A 13,407-nucleotide genomic window follows, 5' to 3' on the forward strand; every position below is an offset into this window, starting at 1 on the left:
CTGAAAATTACAATCTAAAGAAATTCAAGTCTAATATTAACAAGTATCTTCTGTCTTCCCAATCTTTAACCCATGCAAGGTATGAAGTACTATAAATACTAATATTTTTTGTGTTTAGGGTTTCATAAAAACTCTCATGTTTCTGGAATCAGTTCTGTACAATTATGGTCTTCTGACATACTGCATCATGGCATATTGGTCTTCTGACATACTGCATTAGAGAAGACAGAGTGGTAATCAATGGACACTGCTCTTCGTGGACTAATGTTATTAGTGGAGTCCCCCAGGTTTCAATTTGGGTCCATTGTTGTTTTCTGCATTTATTAATGATATTGATGATGGTATACCAGGCTTAATGTCCAAGTTCACTGCTACAACAGGTATCTAGAAAAGTTGAGCAGGTGGGCAGAGAGGTGGCAACTGAAGTTTAACATTGACAAATGTAAAGTGCGGCATATGGGAAGCAGTAATCCCAGAGTAACGTATCAACTGTGTGGTACTACACTGACAGTGGTACGGAGTGAAAAGGACCTGGGGGGGTAATTGTGCAAGCAGATATGAAGTTTTCTGAGCAGTGCAGATGGTCTGCAAGAGTAGCTCATGGTGTCTTGTCAATGATATACAGGAATTTTTCTAGCAGGGATAAGGAGGTGATTATCCCCTTGCATAAGGGGATAATCACCTCCTTATCCCTCCTTATCCAATGGTCAGGCCACACCTTGAATACTGTATACAGGTCTGGAGGCCTCATTTTAAGAAGGATGTAGAGCTGTTGGAACCGGTACAGAGAAGGGCAACAAGATTAGTGAATGGAACAAAAGGTTGCTCTTACGAAAAAAGGCTTAAGTTTTGTAAATTACAGTGTCTGGAGACTAGTCACCTGCGAGGTGATCTGATTAAGGTGTATAAAGCCTTGAATGGTTTGAACATGCTCTGTGCTGAAGGGGTTTTTCCTCTTGCTCAGAATAATCGCCTGAGAGGGTGTAAATTCAAATTGAGGAAAGACAATTGTGGGATAGATGCACAGAAGTTTGCCTTCAGCCAGCGGGTGGTTGATTGCTGGAACAAACTTCCATCTGTCATTGTAAAAGCTGATAGCTTAAATAGATTCAAGGTAGAACTGGACAAACATATGGAGCGAGTGAATGGGTGAAATGAGAAGGGGTATTTTTTTTTTTATTTGCTTTCTTGCATTATGGTAATTACCTTTGTTAATGCTAATTATCCTGTTGGAAGAATGTATACATTCATCATATCCATCTGAGAATGGATACAGTGTATATCCATTCCCAGATGAATATACTGTAGCCACAAAGGGATGTGCCTGCTCAGAAACATTTCCAGATAAAATGCGTCATTCAACTGTTGTTCCACTGGTATCATGGGGCACAATGCATAACATGAAAACACTCCTTGCATCATTACACCACCAACCTCCACTGCTGACACTTGGCAGGATGGGTCAATGGACTCATGCCATATTCTGGCCCAGCCATCAGCATGAAACAGCAGGAACCATCGTCCGTCATATCAGCAAACATTTTTCCAATCATCCACTGTCCTTAATATTCTTATGCCCACTGAAACCATACCGTCTTGTTTTTTGAACAGAAGTAGAACACAGTTTATTTGTTAGCTGAGATACTCTATTCGTGACAAGGTACAATGAATTGTGCATTCTCAAATGCCACTTTGGTTACCAGTGTTGTACTAGGCTGGTATTTGACTGACTGTTGCTCTTCTGTTATCCTACACAAGCCTTGTCAGCCTCTGTTGGCCTCCCTCATCAATGAGCTGTTTCTGATCATAGGATTGCTGTCAACTGGATGTTATTTAGTTACTGGACCAACTTCAATACACTATAGACACAGTCATACATGAAGACCCCAGCAGCGTTACGGTTTCCGAGATACTCATACCAATGCATCTAATGTCACTATGCTATGTTCAAAGTCACTTAAACATTTCATACTGCCTATTTTTACAATAAAATTACACATACAGAATCCAATGTACTTAACTACCTGCTTCATACTGCATGGTACAAACACTTGAAGCTGCTACTGCTGGAATGCTACATTTCACGAAAAGGGTAGCTGCACCTAATTAAGTAGCTACTCAGTGTACGTACACAAACAACCAGGCCACTCCTACAATGAGTACAACTATGAACTGACATTCATGAGAACTAACTTCAATTGTCTAGAGAGTTTAGGCTATTCTGTTAAGAGTTCTGCCTGAATAAATGTATGGCGAATTCCAGCAGTCAGTCATACTACACGACCAAATTTAGTATACCTGTGATCAAGTAATATTTAACAGGCCAAATGAACTGAAATAAAGAAACTCCTATAATCTACTATAATTTAAAATGGAAACACCTTTCTGTAGCACAATGAAAATTATAATAACAACCTTGGTCTATAACAACAGTAAGAACTTATTATTATTATTAGCTATATGGTGTAAGGAAGCCTGAGGCTTATGCTGCACCAGCCAAAAAAAATTCCTAAGTTTCCCTGAGAGAGAGAGAGAGAGAGAGAGAGAGAGAGAGAGAGAGAGAGACTAAAGTAAAAGGGAATCACCAAGAAAGAGAAGAATGATGATATCCAGCTCATGCTTTTTATGGGATCTACCTACTGAAATTAAAACCACTTTACCACTGACGCCACAGAGAAAGTATGCATCATCAAGGAGCAACTGATCCAAACTAGCAATATTCTATCAACATCTATCACTCATGGCCCTGATAACATATTGCATATGATCAAGTGCGTGATCTACTTCCCCAAAGTGGAATTACTATTCAGTGAGGTTCTTACCTCCCTGACATTCAATGATGTGACCGTCACAGAAGAGCACCTAAACTTTCAGGATCAAGATGGATATTATACTTGTGGAGAATCCCACAGCCAAACCTCAGTCACACCAACATTATTAACCAGTAATAACAGCCTTTCACTAACTGATAATTTCTCCCGACTGAACTGGTGCCAATCTTTCGTGCTATATTATTCTATAGAAAGTCTGCTAAAAGTAAAAAATACAAGTAAAAAACCAAACTTACAGTTACACCTGTCATGTAATCACTGAGCCATGAGGATATTTGGACACTGCAATTTATACCTTTAGACACTGCTTCCTCCACTATTTTGCTCAAAGATTTCCCCCGATATCAAAAGGGTAAACCATCATGTTGATTCCAGGATTAGTGGACCCTGATCTTTCCAAGCTATTGTAACCCGTTCCCATTGGTACACAAAGACTAGAGTACTCTCTTGCAGACTTTCTACATCCCTCCATATATAAAAATGTGATAGATACTTATACATATTTTTAATATATAATAAAGATTAATTTTTTTTGTGTGTGTGTGTTTGACAATAAGACAGACTATTTCAGGGATTACTGTCCCTCCATTGGTAGGTAATTGGACATCCTTGGTGCAAGAAATGATAACCTGGTTGTGATAAGTTCCTACAATACGAGAGTTGCCAAAATGCATAGATGAGTTAAATCCATATGTCTAGAGATATAATCTTCAAGCCATAGAAGATGTCTAACTACAGAGAGTGTTCTAGTTAACTGCTGATGAAGGGGCAATAATCTCAAAATGATCCACCTAGATAACTCAATGAAAAAAAAAAAAAAAAAAAAAGCATTATACCTCTCTCTTCATTTGAAGGGTAAGATGGAAAAAATTAGATTTACTTCGAAATATGAACTTTTCTGTATGATGCATTTCTGTACTAATTTTGGTTTGCCATTACATATATGTAAACCAAGTTGCTGTTTTATCTGATCAAGTCTATTTTGAGAACATTAATAAAAATCTGTGCAGGCCTGGAGCACTTAAACCAAATCAAAAGCAAACACAGGTCTCTTAACCCTAGGTTGATCACAAGGAGTAAAGAACAGTTCTTCTTAAGTCATCATTGTACAACTCATATATATTACTTGTGGCAATTCTGCATGTTCTCAAGTCAAGTTGTCAGTCTTTCATTATTTATTTATTATTGAGCTTCCATCTGTCTCGCAGTGTCTCATACATTAAGTGTCTATGTTGTTGTTGTTGATTTGGATTTTATTGGCGCATTAGCATCTAAGGCTATAATGCGCCAAGGCAACAAGTGTCTATGTAACAAAGCTTTCATTGATGGGCAGTCTGACATTGTGCATGAAGTGCCATCAGCGAGGAGACATTAACTGCAAGGCTTTCAATTTCTTTTACCTTCTTCAAAGTATGTCACACGTGTAACTAGGTTTACACTATACTTAAATGTGTCATGTGAAGCTACACTTAAATTTGATAAATGCGAAGTACTGGTTAAGTCACCGAAAGCAGATGCAAGGGATGCAGAATTTTAATATGGAGAGGACAATGTGTACAGAAAAGACAGGAAGGTGGAAGGAGTATGCTCTTAATCAAGAAGAACATTAAATATAAGGCAGTGCATCTAGATGACGTGGATGGGCAGTGCAATGGTGAATGTTTGGTGTAACTAAGCACTGGAACAAAAAAAGAAAAGGAAAAAATTGAGTTAGAATGTGTTTTATTCATATAGGCCAAATGATGTGAGGAATACAATGAATGACTTTTCTGGATTTGTTGGATAACTGTTTACTGCACTAGCATGTTAGAGAAGCAATGAGAGAAAGCGATACCCTTCACCTGATTGTCAGCAGTGACTCTTCATGCATTAAGAATCTGCAAATAAAAAGAACCACTAAGTGGCAGTGATCACTGTCAAGGGCAAAGGGAAGAGCTCGTTTTTGGAAAGGTGTCCAAAATGGTCATCTTTTTAATTCTATGTAAGTGGGACCGACTGATGATATTACCAGTAGCAAATTCTAAATGGAAAGCATTCAGGAAAGTAATTGTAGGAGCTACTAAGCTTTTTATGCCAACTAAGAGATGCTATTCAAGGCAAGGACCTAAATGGATGTTAGATAAACTGATCAGATTTGTGGTAGAGAAGAAATTACTTGGGATACATGAAAATTATAATGTGATCAAGATACCTACAGCATATATAAGCTAGTCTGCAATCAGCAAAGTCTAGCCTAAAAAATGTTCTGTTTATATCCTGGCACAATCACATAAATCAAAGGAATTTATAACTGGACATTCAACAAGAATACTGTCATTAACTGTATTTTGTGGCAATGCAAATATGAACCACAGTCAACTCAAATGCATGTACTACTGCATTCCACATGGATCACCTGGCTATGTCTGACCATAAAAAAAGAACTAATGCTACAGTGCTAACCAACAAACTGTACTGTAGCTAGAGCCTTTGCCGACCGGGGCGGTCCTTGAGTTTCCCACCACTCTCAATACACACCAAAAATACTACAAAAAGTCAAAACGATGTGTAGGGAAATAAATTAAAATACTATGTTTATTTTTGAAGTAAAATTTTAATTCCAACATTCTAAAATGTTATTTTTCTTGCTTTTCTGTTAATTAAGTAATAAAAATTACTAAGTTAACATAAATAAAAGAATCGTCGAAAAATAAAATTGTGTCTTAATGTGAAAAGTGCCACCCGGGGATGACTGCCCCCCCATAGCTAAGCCACTGCCAATGAACCAACACTACATGCATGAAAACATGACTAGTATAGAATTAGACAACTATATAATTATACTATATAATAATCGGTGTAAATACACCAGAATTTATCCATAACTTTAACTACATAAGTAGTGTAATGGCATCATTTAATTTTATCTCACATTGTGACTGCCTTCACAACGAGATACCAGGTATTGCACTACTGCAAATAAATAATGCTTCTCTAGTAGAGGAGACTACTGTTATTTATTCTCAGTGGGCACCACCACCCAGATGCATTTCGGAGCTTGTTGGCTCACTCATCGGTGGGTGGGCGGGCAGGTAACCTTATAATGCAGACATGCCATCAAGGCTGCAAAGTTGGTTGAACAATATGAGAGATGCCAAATGGTGAAGATGATAATAATATTTTGAGGACTACATGCTCAAGGCATAATACATTATGAGTTGAAATTAACTATATAATATCAGTGTAAATACACCATAGTTTACCCATAAATTTAACTACATAAGTAGTGTAACGGCATCATTTGATATATGCCCACTGAGAATAAATAACAGTAGTCTCCTCTACTAGAGAAGCGTTATTCATTCAAAGTAGTATAATACCCGGTATCTCGTTGCTAAGGCAGTCACAATATGAGATAAAATCAAATGATGCCGTTACACTACTTATGTAGACTAAGATGCATTTAGGGCTAAAGCCTCAAGCTGCGAGTGAATTTAGACTATGTACATATTAATTGCAATAGCATCATTAATACACAACCATTTCTGAATAAACCGAATATTTATAAGGCGGCATGGTTTTAAGTTATATCTCATATTGTGAATACCTTCACAACGAGTTGCCATGATATTGCACTACTTCGAATAAGGTGAAGACTAATGTTACTTATTCTCAGATAGGTACCACCACCCAGACGGCACCGTTTCAGGGCTATTTTGTATTTGTGTGGGATAATAACTCGACTATCCAGTTGTCCCTATTAGACTTAGAAAAGTAAAAAAGGTAGAGGGAAAGTAATAGTAGGAGTGGAAGAGGAAAAAAAATGGTGTAGAAGAATGAAAGGGACAGTAACTCCTTCAACTCACACCACTCAAAAACTCATAAATTCCTTGAATAGGCAACGCTTCCCCACTGGAGAAGGCTATTGTTACCTATTCTGGAAACTCCAGGCATCATTTGGCTCCCCCTGGTGCCGTTTCAGGGCTATTTGGCTCTTCTTCTTCGGTGGGTGGGTAGGTAGGTACCCGAGGGATGCAATGATGGCAAAACAGTTATGAAATATAACTCCACAATATGAGAGATTCCTGATGGTGTATGATGTATTTAGACTAAGATGCATTTAGGGCTAAAGCCTCAAACTGCGAGCGAATTTAGACTATGTATATATTAAGTGCAATAGCATCATTAATACACAGCCATTTCCCATATTGTTATATACTGTTAAGTTATATCTCATATTGTGAATACAATATGAGATATAACTTAAAATATGAGATATAATGTATTCACAATATGAGATATAACGTATTCACAATATGAGATATAACGTATTCACAATATGAGATATAACTTAAAACGATGCCGCCTTATAAATATTCTGTTTATTCAGAAATGGCTGTGTATTAATGATGCTATTGCACTTAATATATACATAGACTACTTATGTAGTTAAATTTATGGGTAAACTATGGTGTATTTACACCGATATTATATAGTTAATTTCAACCCATAACGTATTATGCCTTGAGCATTTAGTCCTCAAAATATTATCATTATAATAACCATTTGGCATCTCTCATATTGTGGAATTAATTGCAACCGTGATGGCATGTCTGCATTATCAGGCTACCTGCCCACCAACCGATGAGTGAGCCAACAGCTCCAAAACACATCTGGGTGCTGGTGCCCACTGAGAATAAATAACAGTAGTCTCCTCTACTAGATAAATGTTATTTATTCGAAGTAGTGCAATACCTGGTATCTCATTGTAAAGGTAGTCACAATATGAGATAAAATCAAATGATGCCGTTACACTAATTATGTAATTAAATTTATGGGTAAACTATGGTGTATTTACACTGATATTATATAGTTAATCTCAACCCATTACGAATTTAGTCCTCAAAATAGAATCAGACAACATAAACATCAATAGCAAAGTAAGCTAACTAGTACAGCAGATAGATTTAAATATATCATATAAAAATGGTTATTTTAAATATATCTGAATTATAATATGAGTTTACAATACATTATCACCAACCTTCTAGGTCTAGAACTTTAGTCTTTTCCTTATCTAATCTTTCTTTTAATGCATTTTTCTCTTCACTGGCCAGTTCATATTCTTTATTTGCCTAAGTAAAAAGTCAAAAAAATCAAAATGCCTAAGTCAAAAACTTCTTTCATTATTTTAAACCTAGTCAATGACAAATTGTTAATTTTTTCTTTACCACTTTCTTTATTTCAGTATATCTAAGCTGTGTGCCTGCATCAAAAGATGGAATTCTCTCTTCTGGATACACTTGACTAATTGAAAATTTCTTAGCTTCACTTATTATATTAAAAAATTATAACTTTCAATTTTATGAAATAATTGAAAATTAACAAAGACGTTTAAATGTAAAGTACTGCCACTAAAATCAAAAAAATATATACTTTGAAAATACATTTGTTTGGAAACCAATATGCTACATACTTAGAAACATTAAAAAATACATAAATAAATATATAAAATAATTTTTGAGCATACACTTGAACTATACTGAAATATTAACTGATATTTGGATTCCCCATGATTCAGTCAATTTCTTAAATTTTCTTTTTTCCCCTTTTTAAATTGTAATTTTGATATCATGTTTCTGTTGCTGATTTTTAGGCACACAGCAACTTGGACTACTGGACTATATAGCAAGCTATTAAATAGCATTATAATATCAAGCTACCATTTCCACACCAGATGGAAGGTTATTCTAATAGTCACTTACTCTCTCGGTGAAGAACATTTTCACCCATCTATCCTGCAACCATCCTTTCCTTTTTTAAATGTTTATATATATATAATCTTTATGTCCCCTAGTGTGCATGTGCCAACTGAGAAACAGTAAGGATGGCATCAGAATTTAACTGAATAAAGGAGGCACTCTCAGCTACGTATGGATTATTTATTAAAGCAGTAGAAAACTGATGTTGATATATAAAACTTATATGCACATAAAGGTGCATATACACCTAATTCTGTTTTTACACGTTCCCGATAAAATACGTTCCAGATAGATACGTTCCTGAAAAATACGTGTAAAAAAAGACATTGTATTTATGGAAGAAAAGAAGATTGGTTCCGGATCTAAAAAATCAGTAAAAATAATTAAAAAAAAAAAAAAACACATAAAAATATTCATTTTAAGCTTATTATTTTATTTCAACAAAATACACATGTAATAATATGTAATGAAAATGTATTAAAGTAAATTTGTATGCATATGAAATGAAAAAAATTCTTAATGAACAAAAAAAATGTTTTACGCATAACAAGATTTTATTCATTTTCACTTTCTGATAATAAATGGAGCATACGTTTGCATACGACTGGAATATCACTGCTATCACTAGAAATGTTGTGGACATCGTCTTCTTCCTCTATTAATGAAATTCTTTCTGTGATCTCTTGAGCAAAATCAGTACGAGTCTCCTCTGGTGCTGATGTTTCACCGGTTTTACGAATGAATTCACTTATTAATCGTTGTGTTCGTGTTTTGGTTAGGCCGTTATATAATTCTCTATAAGAGGCTGTCAACAACTTCAGTTCCCCTTGAAACTTCCCAGCGCATTCCTCATTAGGGTCATGTTTGACAAAATGATTACCTAATTTTCTGGCCAATTCCAGACCTTCTTTTATTAAATCTGCATTTAGAACAGGATCATTTTCTTCATTATCACTACGTTCTGTGGGATAAGGAGTCCCAAGGACAACCTCTAATATTTCATCTTCGCTTAGGGCTGTGTCGGTTAACAATTCATCAATATCTTCAAACGATAGATCATCGAATCCTTCTCCACCAATTTTGTGTGCCATTGTAATGATGTTGGGAAATTCGGTCGTATTAGGGATGATGGGATCTTTGCTTTTTACACATTGTGGCCAAACCGCTTTCCAACACGCATTTAAAGTTGCTGGTTTTAATTCAGTTAACGCTAATTCAACTTGATTGATACGATCCATAATTGAGATTTTCTTCCACACATCAATGACTGTTAGTATTTCATCATTCAGTTTGTCCAAAACGTGTTGGAATGCTCGTTTTACGTAGTATGTTTTAATTGTTGCAATTATACCTTGGTCTAATGGTTGTATCAAAGATGTAGTATTAGGTGGCAGAAATAAAATTTGTACGTTTGGGTGTTCCAAGACAGGATGGCTGGGTGCATTGTCAAGAATCAGAAGAACTTTAAATTCGAGACCTTTCAAATTCATATAATGTCTGACTTCTGGGACGAAACATTTGTTCAACCATTCTGTAAAAATAGCAGTGGTCACCCAGGCCTTCTTGTTTGCCATCCAGTGAACAGGCAGTTTAATGATATCTACACCTTTCATTGAACGTGGGTTTAGGGCTCGATTTATCAGCAGTGGTTTCAACATATGATCTCCTGAAGCGTTGGAGGAAAGTAATAAGGTCACACGATCCTTAGCTACCTTAAAACCACCAGCAGTTTTCTGCGATTTGGTTACATACGTTCTGTTCGGCATTCGTTTCCACAAGAAACCAGTTTCATCTGCATTCCACACTTGATCAGGAGTGTATCCTCCATCTTAAATCATTTTTGCAAGTTCCTACGGGAATACTTTAGCAGCTGATTCATCTGCAGATGCAGTTTCACCTTTAATTTTTATATTATGAAGAGCATTCCTTTTAAGAAACCCTGTCATCCAACCTGTACTCGCAGAAAATTCATACTTTCTGTTTAACTGAGATGAAGTGCTTGGCTCCTTTTCTTTAATATGTCTGTAAATTCTTAGTGCTGTTTGCTTGATGGCATTTCCATCTACTGGTACTCTTTTTTGTGACTTTTTTCTATCCATATTACCAGGGCCTTTTCCATTTTTTCCTTGACAATATTTCTTGTATATGATGAATTAACACTTACTTTTGTTCCAGAACATACCGACTTCCTAATTGCAGCTTCATTTTTCTTAATAGTTCTTACGGTAGCTTCATGTACAGCAAAATGCTTTCCTACAGACGTAGCCCCTTGTCCAGTTGCAAGACGATCTAAAATTTGAATTTTAAGTTCCAAAGAAATCGCTTTCAGTTTCATTTTGGTAATAGGCGAATTATTCGACATTATATAAGGGCTACCGAAAAATATCTCAGTTATAATTAATAAAAAAAAGGTATGAAAAATTTGTAAACTTACAATTTATTGACTATCGGCAAAATTAATAACTTTATATGTGCACAAATTTCACTAAAGATTCTTTCACTTTGAAATAGAGCTTACTACTAAACGTCTTCCAAAGATACAATGCACGAATACCGTAGATGTGCACCAAATTCAATAAAAATGTTGATGATTCGTATATACCTAGACGTACACATTGGTAAACAAAAGCACGCCTTTCAAAACGCATACACTAGCTGTTATCCAATCTATTGGTGCGTGTAATATAGAAATGATATTAATATGCCACAAATAAAAAAAAATTTTCTTAGAATTTAGGCAAAAAAAAATTCATAGAAATCATGTTAAATCAAAATGACTCGCGTAAAAAGAGAATGAAATATTTATTTTGAATTCGTGTTAAATCATATTTGTGTAAAAAAAGTTTGTGCAAAAACAGAATTAGGTGTACTGACAAACTGAAAGTCCCAATAATTACCAATACCTTTACCTTTACAATGCCTGATCAAATACATTTTGATCAGGCCTCCTTTCAGATGAATAGTTTCTAAACAGAGCAATTTACAAAACAAGTCTTTCTTGGTAAGAGTACCCTTTTAAGTCCCTGACTAATCTTGTAGCTCTTCTCTACCCCTATTCCAATAGATCCACATTACTCTAAAAAATAAGAGTCGCAAACCTGTATGCAGCACTCGAGATGCAGCCTAACCAATGCTTGATACAACGGGACAATCACCTCCTTGTCCCTTCTGAAAAAACTACTGTATATCATTAACAGAACCACATCAGCTATCCTAACAGCCTATCAGCACTGCTCAAAGAACTTTGTCGCACTCTACAGTCTTTTCATTCTCCACTAACTCAAGTGGTACCCCAATTAGAATGTTATTCTGGGATTACTGTTAACCAAATGAAGCACTTTACATTGTTCAATGTTAACCTCAACTGCAAATTTTCAGCCCATCCAACTAATTTATCCAGTTCTTGCCGAAATCGCTAGTGCCAATTACTGACTAATCATCATGCCCACCTTTGTACATTAGCAAACTTACACATTAAACTTGATATATTTAATCAATATTATTAATAAATATTGAAAAGAGGAGAGTCCAACACTGGACTCTCCTGTTTTCAACACAGGAGAGTCTATGAAAATAAATAGCCATTAATAACCACTAACTTTGTCCGTGTGCCAGTGACCAACTCACAAGTTCCAGTCAATAACTGGAAAGTTACAATTCACCATTATAAGACATTCTGATTTACTGCCCCACTCTATTTCTCTGAACAAATGATTATTGTACTAATCAGATTCATTAGGCCTATAACATACACACCTACTCTTATTTTCCCTTTCCCAGTGCTTATGTCACACCACACTGACTCAACGTTGCATTGTCCACCAATGTCAATTGGATGCACTTCCTTAGATTTTGTGTTTCTTAACTAACAGCATAACCTCTCCTCCCTTCCTGCTTATATCTTTGTGACACCACGTCTGATATCCCAATAATATTCGCCTTTGATGTCTTGACCAGCACTTCAAACTCATAAAATTTATTAACTATACTGCTAGTATTGGTATTCATGCAAGTATACATGCACCTGTTCCTACTCTTATTTACCCTAATGCAGCCCATGCATTTATTTGTTTCACTATGACTTTCAGCCATCCTGGAAATCCCCAGCAACTTGCTTTCCCGGCTGCTGCTCATTCTAATAGAAGCAGTGCAAGAATCACTTTCGCTTCTGCCTGCAGCCACTGTTGATTTTTTAGTCTGTGTATCCCCCCAAACTAGCAGTTTACTGACCCACCTAACACTGTCTTGATAGCATCAGCAAATATTCTTGCAACCTTTCTATTTAAGTGTACCCCATTGCTGTAGAAGCAGTCTCTCCAGTTAACAAGCACAGACCATGCTGAAAAAAATTCTACCTCATGAACCTTGCACAATCTCTCCAGGGCCGAATTGATTGACAAGGCTCTCATCATATACCCCCTCCTATTGTGTCTGGGCAGAATTGCAGGCACTTCAAATTCAACCCAGCTCACAACTTTTTTCAACATTGACCTGTACTTGCTAATTAAATCTGCAGATCTCTTACTCTTAAGATCATTAGTAAGTTTTAACAGTCTTGATGCCAAGAAGGTGACAGATATTTTTCCATTTGTTCTCAAAACCTGTGCCCCTCAGTCTAATCTGTTCTGTGTCACCTTTTTTCACTTTATTCTACAGGTGTTTTCCTTTCTGCTTGGAAATTTCTGATATACCAGCTAGTTCCTAAAAAGGGTAACAAAGCCTTCCCATCAATTATTGTTCTATTGTGCATATGTCTACTCTTTCTACAGTAATGGAGAAATCTATTAACCACCAAATCTTAAACTATCTAGAAACCTTCTATCTGATAAATGATA

The 13,407-nt window shown here is 36.0% G+C and overlaps 1 protein-coding gene across 2 annotated transcripts in view; it reads right to left on the reverse strand.

Moving 5' to 3' along the window:
- Tango1 (transport and golgi organization 1) overlaps positions 1–13,407 on the reverse strand; it is a 528,108-nt gene that overhangs the window by 175,068 nt on the left and 339,633 nt on the right. For both annotated transcript variants that reach the window (XM_090376510.1, XM_090376509.1), the window contains exon 16: positions 7,855–7,945. In XM_090376510.1, coding sequence (XP_090232636.1) covers positions 7,855–7,945 — 91 coding nt within the window. The remainder of the gene's footprint in view (positions 1–7,854; positions 7,946–13,407) is intronic.

This window comes from Mastigoproctus giganteus, chromosome 6, assembly GCF_048544385.1.
Source record: "Mastigoproctus giganteus isolate SK-2022 chromosome 6, ASM4854438v1, whole genome shotgun sequence".
NCBI lineage: Eukaryota > Metazoa > Arthropoda > Arachnida > Uropygi > Thelyphonidae > Mastigoproctus > Mastigoproctus giganteus.